Source organism: Gossypium hirsutum, chromosome D03 (genome assembly GCF_007990345.1).
Source record: "Gossypium hirsutum isolate 1008001.06 chromosome D03, Gossypium_hirsutum_v2.1, whole genome shotgun sequence".
Classification (NCBI taxonomy): Eukaryota; Viridiplantae; Streptophyta; class Magnoliopsida; order Malvales; family Malvaceae; genus Gossypium; species Gossypium hirsutum.
In genome coordinates this window covers 52,203,182-52,217,149 of record NC_053439.1, presented here as the reverse complement: position 1 = coordinate 52,217,149, position 13,968 = coordinate 52,203,182, and the positions used below count along the sequence as shown (strand labels likewise).

Here is a 13,968-nt window from a genome sequence, read left to right as displayed (position 1 = left end):
CATACTTTAATTACACATGTATTACTTTATCATGTCTTTATTTTAATTTATTTAATAATAATAGTAATAATATATTTAATATTTTATAATTAATTGTCATAAAAATCTAAGATTTTTATGCACATTTGCCGCCTCATGTAATAAAATAGGCTTAATTACCTATTTGGTCCCTTATGATTTCTTTTAATCTATAATTATGCTTTCACTCTTTATTCAATTTAATCCTTTTTACTAATTACTCATAATTAAACTAAATTCACCTATCCAAAACCTATTTAAACACACAACTAGCCTCGTAAATATTTCTAATAATTATTTTCGAACTCAAATTACTAAGACGGATGACCGATATTATACTTTTCCGATGCCCGTGAATTTTGGGTCATTACAGGCGTATATAAAGAGCCTCCAAGATCGTTTGGATGTGGGCCGTTCGGGGATCCGATGAGGGAGCTGGTCAACTTGAAACAGCAAGGCTCCATTTTTAGTTTAAAATCCAACAATGTTGGTGTTGTTGCTAATACCTTGCACTATGGCGCCTTGAACACGAGCATGGGTGCAACAGCAATAGTTTCAAGTCGAACGGGGTGTTTGAATACAGGGCAGTTCATGTACCAGAAGGGCGCACGTGCCTTGAACACGAGCATTGGTGCCAAGGCAGATGTATTTCACATGCGATCTGATATGTGGAAAACACCTGCAGAGTGGTGCTTTATGTGGTTGGGAGGATTTCGTTCATCTGAACTTATGAAACGGCAAGTTCAGAACGGGGCTAGAGGTCAGAAACGTGAACCTTTTAACCGAGGGAAGCAAAATAAGCATTCTGGTCCCCAAAATTTAGGGAATTATACTGGAACTGGTTGGGGGAATCAAAGTAATGGAGGTGGCCAGAATAGTTGGGGATCTAGGAGAACAACTTGGTTGATGCTTATTGACAAGCTTTCAAAGAAGTCACTATTACCTGCGGTTATATTTGGTTTCTCAAAGAATCAATGTGATAAATCTGCTGACAAACATCGCTCGGAGAGGAGTTTACCAAAAGAGCCAGTTCGCATTGTTGAACGGAGGATGGTTAAGAAAGGAAGTCAAGCTGTGACCAAAGTGTTGGTAGAGTGGACTAACTCTTTTCCAGAAGATGCGACGTGGGAGTCTTTGACTGCAATCCAAGCCAAATGTCCTTATTTTCAGCCTAGAGGACAAGGCTGTTTTCTGGGAAGGGAATATTGTTATGAGCAGAAAAGTTAGCAGGAGACATTTGCGAAGATTAAGTGAAACGGGGAGTTTTGGGAATTAGTCATACGGGGCGTTTTGCGTTTTTGTTTTTAACAGAATGGTCCACGTCATTCTGTTTGTTTGTTTTCTTTATATTGAATGCATTGCATGGTTATAGGGTTATGTTGAATATACATGAAAATTTCCCAAATCTCGGAATTCTCCTAAATTCTCCTCTCTTCTTCAAATTCTTTTCTTCTTCCTTTACTCTTAATTTTGTTCCGTAACACTTTCTACCGAAATCTTGATTCTTTTGTTATCTTAATGAACAAAGCATGTTGTGAAGCTCAACTAACTGTGATTAAAAATGGTATTATTTAGATTGAAGGGTTTCGGAAAATTTTAACAGTTAATGATGAAATTTGAGTAATTAATTTTTCCATTTATTTAGAATCATAACTTTCTTTTCCCTTCAAGAAAACTTAAATGTCTTATCATACAGTTTTCATATATTATTGGTTTAGTGAGAAAATGAACTTTTGATCTTAAGAAATCTTAGATTTTCTCTCTTTCTTAGATTTTCGGATGAAGAAGGTTCCAACCAAGGGTATTGTGTGGGTTGCCAATAGAGACTGAGAATGAAGTGAGGGGAGTGAAGCGAAAATGGGTGTTTGGAAAGAGAGAAAATCTGAGAAAACAATTAGAGGGGGAGGGAAGAAGAAAGAAGATGAAAAAAATGAAAAAGAATTGTTTTGATGACATCATCATGCTTATGTGGCATGTCGCCATATAGACTATTTCATTGACCTCCAAATGTTGAGGGTTTTTTTGCAATTATGCCAAAATAAAAAAAAAAAGAAAGTTAAAAGAACATAAAAGAAAAAAAAAATTAAATTGCTCAAAATGACAAAAAATATGGGGAGCAATTGTAGAATTTAACCTAAAATTTTCGTTTGAAATAATGATTTAACATGTCACGTTAGCTTACCGTTATACCGTTAATGACAATTAACGATTCAGTGACTAAAATGTTACAACACGATAACGTAAGTGACTAAAACATAACATTTCAAACATAAATGACTAAAATGTAACCTTAAACTAAACAAAAGTAACTATTTTAAGAATTTACCCAATTTTTTAACATACATACGATGACATTTTAAAAATATTATTCACGATCTGTGTAACACAATTAGTGTTCAATAATATTAAATAATGAATTCATGATCCGACAAAAAAGTCGTCGCATTAGTATCAAATTTTCTATTAACATTTAATCTAAGATCCAAACCTTTCTGGTTTTTCCTTATAAAATACTAAATAAATGCAATGATATAATGAAAAAAAAAAAACCAGAAATCATATCGACCGCATAATAAGAAACAAAACTAAGCTGTTGTTCTTATTATTTGGATCGAGTTAACAGGGACTCCTCTCCAACCCCAACGATGGCTGACAAAGAACCACAACAACCCGAAGAGCTACCTATAGTCCTGGTTCATCGTCTACCGTCATTCAAGATTCCTTCCGACTCTTCTTTCAGAGACCAGTTACGTTCTCAATTCCATATGCTAGACCCTCACGAATCGCCTGAACCATATGATTCCTTTCTTGCCCGTCATGCTCCCTTCATAAGAGTTCTCATGACTATCGGCCCTTCTCCAGTTTCCGCCGAGTTTCTCGAGCGACTGCCTTTTTTGGAGCTGATAGTGGCAACAAGTGCTGGCCTTAATCATATAGACCTCCCTGCTTGTTGGAGCCGAGGCATCGTTGTTACTAATGCTAGCTTAGCCTTCGCAGAGGATGTAGCGGATTGTGCTGTTGGGTTGTTGATCGATGTGCTGAGAAGAATCTCTGCTGCTGATAGATTTGTTCGTGATCGGCTGTGGCCAGTTAAAGAAAACTACCCTCTTGGTTTTAAGGTAAACGTTTGTTTTCTTTATTGTCAGTGGCTGGGGCTGAATATTTTTTTTAAGCGGGAATCAAATTTTATTATTTTAATAATTTATATTTTAATATTTTTAAAGGGTTAAATCAAAATTTATCAAAATGAAAATTTATTATTATTAATTTAAAATTTTATAAATTATATAAATCTAAATTGAAAATTAAAAAATGTAGCGCTACTCCACTTACTTTTTTTTATCTGGTTGTTGGAATTTAACATATAAGTGAAGGAATCCGGTTGATGAAATTTTGATGTTGTTGATTGACTTCAGATATTTAACAATATTTAGATAGACATCACAATTGGATTTATCAAATCTAAATGACACAAAGTTGTTTCTTGATCTTAAATGGGCAATTTTCTTTTTCCATTCTTTTTGGCAATGAACTTTTGGGGAAAATAGTGTCAGTCGCCGAGGTTGGAAATTTTTTTTGACCGGAATTAAATTGTATATTTTTACGATAGTAAAAAAATAATTTTATTATTTTCATAGTTTATATCTTTATAATTTTTAAAAGATTAAATCAAAATTTTATCATTTTTAGGGGACAAAATGCAAATTTACCATAAATATCGCATACCATTTCAAAACAGCTGTTGGCTTGGCCTAACAATGGAAGAGTGCATTAAACACCAAAATATGTCATCGTTTTGCTTTTACAAGGCACTAGATCATCCCATTTGGTCCTTACGGAAACACTGTTCTAAACTTGGAATATTTGCAGCTAGGTGGTAAGGGAGTAGGGATTGTGGGCTTGGGAAGCATTGGTTCTGAAGTTGCAAAGAGGCTCTTAGCCTTTGGCTGCACCATTGCCTACACCTCAAGAAACAAGAAGCAATCTGTTTCATTTCCATTCTATGCTAATGTCCGGGACCTTGCTGCAAATAGTGATGTTCTCGTTCTTTGTTGTGCACTGACGAAGGAAACTTACCACATGATCAATAAGGATGTCATGGTAGCATTAGGGAAGGATGGAGTGATAATCAACGTCGGGCGTGGCTCGTTGATCAACGAGAAGGAATTAGTGCAGTGTTTGGTGGGGGGAGAAATGGGTGGTGCTGGTCTTGATGTGTATGAAAACGAGCCTAATGTCCCTAAGGAGCTATTTGGACTTGATAATGTCGTGTTGTCTCCACACTGCGCTGTCATGACTCCAGAATCCTTTGAAGCTTTGGACCAGCTGATTGTTGTCAACTTAAAGGCCTTCTTTTCCAATAAACCTTTGGTATCAGTAGTCTCAAATGAATGAACCATTCATTCTTTTGCTTTAATGTAAAGCATTGACAAATGCTCAATGAAGAAAGGATAAAGATTTGGTTAAATAACTGAAATCCATACCTTGGTTACTGGAAATCAGGATGTTGGTATCTTTGTTGTTACTCGAAACTAAGATGTTGGTATCTTTGTTAAATTGTCTGCAGAATCATCGAAGCATTAGAAAATTTCAAAACCTTTTTTTCAATATATCTACTTAAGCGAGTGCAATGATTAATCCTTCATGTTTTGTAAGTTCATTAAGAAATTGTTTTAGTCAAATATCCATGAATTTTGATCAAATAAGCATGAATTAAAAAACTACTATAATAGTATACATAATAAAAAAAAAGGAAAATGATAAATTTTAAAATTATAGGTAAATTTAACTAAAACGGAATAAAATTATATAAAATTCTAATACACACCCTTTGAGAGTAATGCTTATTAAGTCAATAGCAAAACGGCAGAAGAGATTTAACTAAAATTACATAAATTTTAAAAACACACACCCTTCGAGAGTATTACTTACTAAGTCAATAGTAGAACCGCTGCTAACCTCTTTGAAGGCACTTGAATCATCTTGACGAATGCCTTTATATTATTATTATTAGTTACTATTCTGTCTAACACAATTATATTGTATAATAACAAATAATTATGTTTAAAAAATATTCAAAATATTTTTTAAATTATTATTTTGATTCAAAAGAAAATTAACTTTGCATCAACTATTCACCTTAATTAGAAAAGATTGCATGAGATTGTAATTCTATGCCATTCCTATTCATTTTCAATAGAAACGCAAAAAATTCGATTTTTCTTTCTAATTTTTAATTTTTTCCCTAAAAATTTAAATTTAACTAAAAATATTAAAAAAAATTTAATTAAAAATACTAAAAATTAAGAAGAAAAATATAATTTATCAATAGGAATAAAATGGAGTCATAATTTTATATAATTTTATCCCTACCTAAAATTCAATAAATGAATGCGATGATATTGACCACATAATACCAAACAAAACTATACTGTTTTTTTTTCTTTTGAAACTTGGGAGTCATCACTTAATCCTCTCCTACCTAACCATGGCCGACAAAGAAACCCAACAACCCGAAGAGCTACCTGTAGTCTTCCTTCATCGTCCACCCTCATTCATCCTTCCTTTTGGAGACCATTTACGTTCTCAATTCCATGTCCTGGACCCTTACGAGTCGCCTGAGCCGTACGACTCCTTTCTGGCCCGTCATGCTCCCTCCATAAGAGCTCTCATGACTATGGGCCCCACCCTAGTTTCCGCCGAGTTTCTGGACCGTCTGCCCGTTTTGGAGCTGATAGTGGCTACAAGTGCTGGCCTTGATCATATAGACCTCCCCGCTTGTCGAAGCCGAGGCATCGTTGTTACTAACGCTAGCTCTGCCTTCGCAGAGGATGTAGCGGATTGTGCTGTTGGGTTGTTGATCGATGTCCTTAGAAGAATCTCTGCTGCTGATAGATTTGTTCGTGGTCGGATGTGGCCTGTTAAGGAAACCTACCCTCTTGGTTTTAAGGTAAAAACCTTAGAGTAACTGAATTTAACATATAAGTGAAGGAATCCAGTTGTGAAAATTAAGGTATTTGTTTAGGATATTTTGGTCTTGTGGAAATTTAAGCCTTTAGATATTCCAAGGTTCATGAAAAGAAATCTAAATAAAAGTCTGTTTCTTGATCATAAATGGGCTATCTTTCTTTTTTAGGTTTATAGTATAGATCTTCACTTTCATAATGGTTTCTGCAAATAAAGGACAACTCAGAGCAGAATGCAACATGATGTGACATTGCTATAGCACATTAGGCTTATAGTTTATGAAATTTTAGGAATTTGTTGATTGAAATGACTTATTCTTCATAACTACCTATGACTAGCATTTAACACCAAAATATGCAATCACAGCTAGGGGGAAAGCGTGTAGGGATTGTGGGATTGGGAAGCATTGGTTCTGAAGTTGCAAAGAGGCTCTCAGCCTTTGGCTGCACCATTGCCTACACCGCAAGAAACAAGAAGCAATCTGTTCCATTTCCATTCTATGCTAATGTCCGGGACCTTGCTGCAAACAGTGATGTTCTTGTTCTTTGTTGTGCACTGACAAAGGAAACTTACCACTTGGTCAATAAGGATGTCATGGTAGCATTAGGGAAGGAAGGAGTGATAATCAACGTCGGGCGTGGCTCGTTGATCAACGAGAAGGAATTAGTGCAGTGTTTAGTGGGAGGAGAAATTGGTGGTGCTGGTCTTGATGTGTATGAAAATGAGCCTAATGTCCCCAAGGAGCTATTTGGACTTGATAATGTCGTGTTGTCTCCACACAGTGCTGGCGGAACACCAGAAGCCTTTGAAGCTGTGCTACAGCTGACTGTTGGCAACTTAAGAGCCTTCTTTTCGAATAAACCTTTGGTATCAGAAGTCTCAAATGAATGAACCCTTTAATTCTTTTGCTTTAATTTAAGGCATTAACAAATGCTCAATGAAGAAAGGATAAAGATTTGGTTAAATAATTGAATGCCATACTCTTATTGCTGGAGACAAGATGTGGGTATTCTTGGTTAAATTGAATTTCTTTTATAAGTTTTGTCGAAGAAAGTTTTCAGCTTTTAATAATTTATGACTAAAATTATAGTAAATGAATGTAGGAGGGAATAATTATATATAATTTTAAAATATTACCAAAGGTATAAATGTAAATGTTTAATATAATATTTGATACTTAAATGTGATACTTTTTTTTTTACTTTGATGCTCAAGCTTTTTTTTCTCAATTTGGTATCTAAACTTGGCATTTTTCTTTTTAATTGGCACTTAATCTCCTTGGTCCAATTTGGTACCTAAACCTTTCAAATTGTTATATGAGGGGATAGAAATTTCAATGCATGACCAATATGTGACAGATTACATGGAATTTAATGATAAGAATGATTACCATTATTTAGCGTTTCTTTTATTTCACTAAACAATATACTCAAATTTTACTGCTGAGATTACTTTGACCATTAATAATAGGAATGATTCAACAAGGACCATATCCTTAAAAGCATGGCCCTCAATTTCACTAGAATTTCATTAGCATCAAAAGAAACATGTGGTCAAAAATTATGTCTTGAACTTAACTAAGAAGAAAACAATAGTTTTAAAAAACCAAGATATAAAGAATTTGATTAAGTTAAAATAAAAAATTAAACTAAATGTAATTAAAAATTTAAAATACAAAAAAAAATTCATGTCATATGCCACGTGTTGGTTATACATTAATTATTTCTGCTACCTTATAAAAATTTAATATAGTTAGCGTATTAGGACAATTTTATAAGGCTTGGCATGTTTAGGTATCAATTTGGATAATAATAAAAAATTTAATATCAAGTTCAGAAACGAAAATAGACCCCCTAAAAAATTTAGATACCAAGATAGAAAATGTGCAAATTCAAATACCAAAAAATTGCAAAGGAAATTTATAAAAATCATTAAATTTTTATAACAATTATATAAAATATATGAAAATTAAGCCTAATTTTTTTAAAGAAAAAACTTTGGTGAAGGAATTTTACTAACTCGAAATTCGAATTGTCATAATGAATACTAACAACTATTTTCAGTAAAGATTGAGATTTAAAGCTCAGTTCTTTTTTTTTTCTTAGTGCTTTCCAAAATCTAATTAAAATTTAGTATTAAGCTTTTTTTATTTATTCATTCTTTGAAGAAAAATGAACATCGGCCCATTTTCCAAAAAGAAAAAGCATTGGCCCATTTTTTGCGAGTATGTATACGGGCGTGAGTTCAATAATTAAATCTTTGCATTCTATAGGTCTATTAATAAGGTAGGTGTTGGCCATGAATTTTAAAGTTGTTTCATACCCAAAGCGATGATCGAACCTTGGACCACTGGTTAAGGTAGAAAAAATAAAATAAAAAATGATCATCTCATTTTGAACTAACATACACATTTATCTCATCTCCACTTTTCCTATTATTTCAATTTGGAATGATTGATTTTTATGTATTAGAATAAAAAATAATATCTTTTTTTTATTTTCTTTTCTCACTTTTGTTTCTAACTAAACACACTTAAAATTAATTTTCTTTCCACTTTTTCGTCCAATCCAATCAAGGGTGCGGTTAAGAAAAATGTTATTGCCATAATATATTTAGGCTTAATTATGAATTTCATCTCTCTACCTTACAAAAATTGAAAAATTAGTCATTCTACTTTAATTTATAAGAATTTAATCTTTTATTTATTATTATTTGATAACAAACGAACATCGGCCCACTTTTTGTGGAGCGTGATTGACTTAAAATATTTAGGGTTTATTATGAATTTCATTCCTTTACTTTACAAAAATTGGAAAGCTAGTCCCTCTACTTTAATTTGTCAAATTTTAGTCATCGGACTTCATAAAACTTGAGAAGTTTGTCCATTTGTTGGCAAACACATGAACTTGAACTATCAATTTTTGCTAATTTGCTACATATAAATTATTGAACTGCTAACTTTTCTTCTTTTCATACAAAAATTATTGAACTATTGATTTTCAAGTCAATGATTTAGAGGCAATGTTTAACAATTTATCCTAACTGGACTAAATTCTTAAATTTTGTATATGAGAAACAAATTCTAACACATTAAAGTAGAATGACTAGTTTCTTAATTTTCATAAAGTAGAAAGATTCAATTCATAAATAGACCAAAATATTTAAGGACTACTATGATACTTTTACAATTATTTTTCATATTTAAAATTTTAAACTATTCGATAACTATATTATATTTATATTTGTGCAAGTGATGTCATATAAAACAATTAATATACTAATTTTAAACTCAAAAACAACAACAACAAAAGGAAAACCAATAAACATTTTCGCACTAATTTAAGTTATTTTACTAAAATTGAGAATCATACAAACCGTATAAATATTTGTGAAATTTCAATATCCTTTCAAGTTAAGTTCAATCATGGGGTTGTCCAACATTAAGATTTGGTTAATTTACTTGGCTCTAATCAGCATGGCGGTGGTTCAAGCCGATGCAACTACACGTAATGGTGTAATGTACATCCATCCAGGGGTTCTTGATCCTTGCAAAAGGCCTGGCAGACTGCACCCAGGGTGTCATCCTAACCCCAAAAGTACTCCCACGCAAGCGAATACCTACAACCGTGGTTGCTCAAGACACCATAGATGTCGCCATTGATGAATGACAATTGAGAGAATAAACGGAGAAAAAATGTCTGAAAGCTTTGTTTGATAAAGTACTTGTATTTCTTTTTCCATGTATGATTTCTTCGTTAGTTATGTTTCGTAAAATCAAATTAAATATAATATTATGAAAATGTAATGTGGGCATAAGGATTCCATCGTTTAATAAAATGAATTCAAAGTTTTTTTTTATAAAATAAATGAATATAACTCTATTCATGTATCAAAGAAGGGTTAATATGTAGTTTGCCCCCTCAACTTGTCTAGAAGTATCTAGTAGGTACCTGAATTTTGTTGGACCTAGTTGGTACTTAAACTTGCATTCCATTACCAAGGTCGGAACCTTACACTAATATTGTTAGCTTGTACTGACATAACACTAATAGGTAATTTGGTGGTGACATGTGGCAACCTTTCAGTATGCCGCATGACGGACACAAATTTTAAAAAAATTTTAAAAACTTTAAAAATATATAAACTGATAAAAAAGAATAAATATTTTTCACATCAAGAATGACCTTGGACATCTGAATCTAGGCATACATATGTCTAGATTCATTATTTATGTATTTTTATCTTTTATAAAATATAATTATTTCAAAATTGAAAAATAGATAAAAAATTTTAATAAAATTTAAATAAAAAAATTAATAGAAAAATATAAATAAAAATTTGTATATATGAAATGAACCTAAACAGATCATTATCTATATTGAAATGTACCTGGAAATTCATGTCTACAGATTCATAATAGACATTCTTTCTAGTTCTTTTATATATTTTTTGATCATTGGGTTTGTATATAAATTATCGAAACGCCGAGGCACTATGGAAGGTGACGACAAACTTTTGAACATAGCCGGTGATCAAAACCTGGCTACGGACGGCCACCAAGCCTATAGACTAGGGGAGTGGCACATTTTTCTAACCAATTTTTGGATTTATTTGTAATAAGGATTCTAATTATTTATTTTAAGAAATTACAACAGTTATATATGGTTTTAAAATTTTTTATTCTTTGGGTTAATATATTATTTAGTACTTAAATTTAATTTTAATATTTAATTTGGTACTTGAGTTAGACATTAATGTTTTCTTTGGTATGTAAGTTTTTTAAACTTTATACTTTAAATTTTTTTATCCGGATTAAGTATTTGAGTTTGAGTTTAATACCTAATTTAACACCTCAACTTTTTTTTCTAATTAAATACCTATTTTTTCATTAGAGTACACATATCGAATATTTTAATCTAAATATCAAATTGAATAGTGAAATTAAACTCAGATAACAATATATTAATCGATTCAACCTGATTGATTTCCAATTTAACTGTTACTATCTACCAATCTGGTTTCATTAACCATGAAAAAAGAACTTAATTTAGGACTTTTTAAATGGTTGGAGCATGTATTATTATATTACAAGCACCAATTGCTAAGGATAAATGCATTAGACGTAAACAAGAAGCAAACACAAATGTCATAATTGCCAACCCAATATGATATTTTGTTATTTACATCTTTCCTTCCACCAGAGACAAAAGAGTACCCACCTAATCAATAACACTGAAAAACAATTAGTTCAATTAACTCCACATCATTCATTCATTCAATAGTTTTCACATTTGGTGAAGGCAATTGCTGATCTTGGGTCCCAATTTTTTCATTTTCATGAGGGTGCTTTGGTGACCATGGGATCAAACTCATTGGTGGAAAACAACATTTACAATCATCTTGGCATGACTCTGGCAATTCCCAGTTACTTCCCAATATTTCTTTTGTTTTTGCTCGTTGGCACACGGCACCATCATCATCGGTTCCGCTAGAAGGTGCTGTAGCTTCCACCAACGGACCCCAACACTCGACCCTATTGAATTCTTGAACGTTTGAGTGAAAATAAACCCATACCAATGACTCCAGCAATTCTGGGTAGTTTTTCAGCAAATTCCCATCTCCATGTACAAATGCCTTCAGTACCTTTTTTTTTTTTATAATAACATTGTTTCAGGTTACTTTTAACACCAAAAATCAAATGGAAACATTAGGGTAACGAAATGATTTAATTTATGTTACCACAGGGAGTTCTTTGGAGAAGATGAAGTATCTAAGTCTAGCACATAAGTCCAAGAGGAAATGGCCACCGCTTATGTGACAATGAACGTGTAAAGACATCTTTCCCTTCACCTTTTTCCATTCTGCCACCACTTCGTCTCTGTATAATTTGTTTGACCAACCCTGCAACTGCAACCAACCCCCCAAATATAGGGTTAAATATTCCATGAAATGTACTTAAATTATGACTCAAATCCCAAATTATTCTCTATAAATCAAAATATTTTAACAGAGATCAAAGTATTAGTATCATAATAATGGGTCTTTTGAGAAGAACGAATTCAAGAGAAAGTAAGGGTTTGACTTCAAATTAGGGATGACAAAATTCGAACCGCTCGATAAATCTAAACCAATTTGCTCTGAATGGAGTAGCTTTCTTTTTTTGAGATGTAAATGTGAACCAGGGTAGAATGAAATTTTATTTTAGATGATAGGTATAGAGCGGTTATAGTATTTGCTTGCCTCGCCCTGGCCCGCTCCACTATATAAAATTTTCATATTATTCTTGTATATATAAACCATTAAAATAATAAAAATATAACAATACAATAAAATAATATATTTTCTATTTAAATATTCACTTGAATTTAAAATTATTAAAAAATTAAAGATGAATAGAAAAAAATTGACTTAAAAGGATTAAAAAATAAAAAATTAAATAACAAAAATTAAATTGAAGTAGAGCAGAGTGGACAAAAATAGATATATCTAATATCAATGGAGATGGTAGTGATTTTCAAAATTAGATAACCATGATGGAGAAAAGCTAGTGGTGAAGTAAAGCATGCTAATTGTGGAATGGTAGTGGATTTAACAATATCCATATGCCTGCTCCATGATCATCCGTACCTAAAATTCCTTTTAGTCCCCTCAAATTTTAAAATTAAAAATTAATTTTGATTACTAAATGCTAGCTTGTAAATTATTTAAAAGGAGTTAATTAAAATTTAAACATAGGTACTTAATAAACAACTCAAAATCGATGTCTTAAAAAAAATAAAGTCTCATTGTTTTTTAAAAACGAAAACGCTAAAGCCAAAACCAGGGACATAGCCGAAGGACAGGTAAGGCTTTCACCTCTTGATTAAATAGGAAAATTGCTTTATAACTCCTCTTAAAATTAAAAGATTCAATTTAGTCATTTTAAACTTTTAATTAAATAAAAAAATTATAAGTTTAAATTTTTTGAAAATTTAATAATTTCATTTAAAACATTTTTAATTTTGATCCCTCAAATTTTAACAAAATTTCTGGCCCTCTACAAAACTACCCGTGAAGTAGTAAATAGACACAAATTTCAAACGTACAAACTTGATTGAACATAGTACTAAGGATTCAATCCAAAATACAACTTCACACTGTTTTGAAAATTGATGGTATATAGGCATAAAAAAAACTGTATTCAGCAATTAATTCCATGTCATATCAACTTACGTACATATCTTCCCATGTTTTTTTTCTTTGATGAAATCATTCATCAGCTGACTAGAAAATCCCCTGTTTCCCCTGTTTTCTTCTCAATCAATAAAATAATACGAAATTCCAAGAACAGCCAAATGAAATGGGTTTTACCTGAGTATTGTTTATGGTTTGAGAGATGGCTAAAGTGAGTTTAGCTGTTATATCACTGTGTGTAAGGGTATAAGCTCTGGGTAGCTTCCCTGGGTGCTTCTTTTCATCAACTCCTAAAAACAAAACCTTTAGCTTCGATGCTTCGAATATTGCTGGCCCAAATAACCTCGCTACCTGATCCAATCCAATCCATAAAAAATCAATACAATCTAAACCTAATTCAACCAAAAAAAAAAAAAGAAGAGAAAAGAAGAAAGATTACAGGGACAATAGCTTGGTTCTTCTTCTTGGGTTTTCTTCTAGAAACAAAAAGAGATCCATTATGTTCAAACAGAGAGAGCCTTGACTTTGCAGGCAAAACAGGACCAAGATTCAAACTTGCCATTTTCAATATATCCAATTATCCAAAGCTCCAACTTTGATGGAGAGAAGCACCCAAATAAAGAAAAAAACACAGAGAGAGAGTCGTGGAGGAAGAGGAAACTTGAGATTCTTTCTTTTGTTTTCTATTGCTTTCACTCACGAATAAGCTTAGCTTAAAGATTTCTCCTTCGCCTTTGCCTTTGCTTGTTTGTTGAGCTAAACTAGAAAACTTTGAAAATGTTAAAATGGCGTTGCGTTGAAGGGTTGAAT

General features: G+C 32.2%; 3 protein-coding genes across 3 annotated transcripts; 2 read left to right on the top strand and 1 right to left on the bottom strand.

Moving 5' to 3' along the window:
* Positions 1 to 2,567: 2,567 nt before the first annotated feature.
* Positions 2,568 to 4,643, top strand: LOC107929296 (glyoxylate/hydroxypyruvate reductase HPR3). The gene is made up of 2 exons (XM_016860678.2): positions 2,568 to 3,137; positions 3,889 to 4,643. The coding sequence occupies exons 1-2, from the start codon at positions 2,664 to 2,666 to the stop codon at positions 4,411 to 4,413; spliced, it is 999 nt and encodes a 332-aa protein (XP_016716167.2). The 5' UTR covers positions 2,568 to 2,663; the 3' UTR covers positions 4,414 to 4,643.
* A 762-nt stretch (positions 4,644 to 5,405) lies between these two features.
* LOC107929297 (glyoxylate/hydroxypyruvate reductase HPR3) lies at positions 5,406 to 7,006 on the top strand. Its single transcript, XM_016860679.2, has 2 exons — positions 5,406 to 5,968; positions 6,352 to 7,006. Exons 1-2 carry the CDS (start codon positions 5,507 to 5,509, stop codon positions 6,874 to 6,876), a joined length of 987 nt encoding a protein of 328 aa, XP_016716168.1. The 5' UTR covers positions 5,406 to 5,506; the 3' UTR covers positions 6,877 to 7,006.
* Positions 7,007 to 11,108: 4,102 nt separating this feature from the next.
* LOC107929203 (protein STAY-GREEN homolog, chloroplastic) lies at positions 11,109 to 13,935 on the bottom strand. Its single transcript, XM_016860580.2, has 4 exons — positions 13,598 to 13,935; positions 13,336 to 13,509; positions 11,725 to 11,892; positions 11,109 to 11,628 (listed from the first exon to the last, which is right to left on the bottom strand). Exons 1-4 carry the CDS (start codon positions 13,718 to 13,720, stop codon positions 11,257 to 11,259), a joined length of 837 nt encoding a protein of 278 aa, XP_016716069.1. The 5' UTR covers positions 13,721 to 13,935; the 3' UTR covers positions 11,109 to 11,256.
* Positions 13,936 to 13,968: the final 33 nt, after the last annotated feature.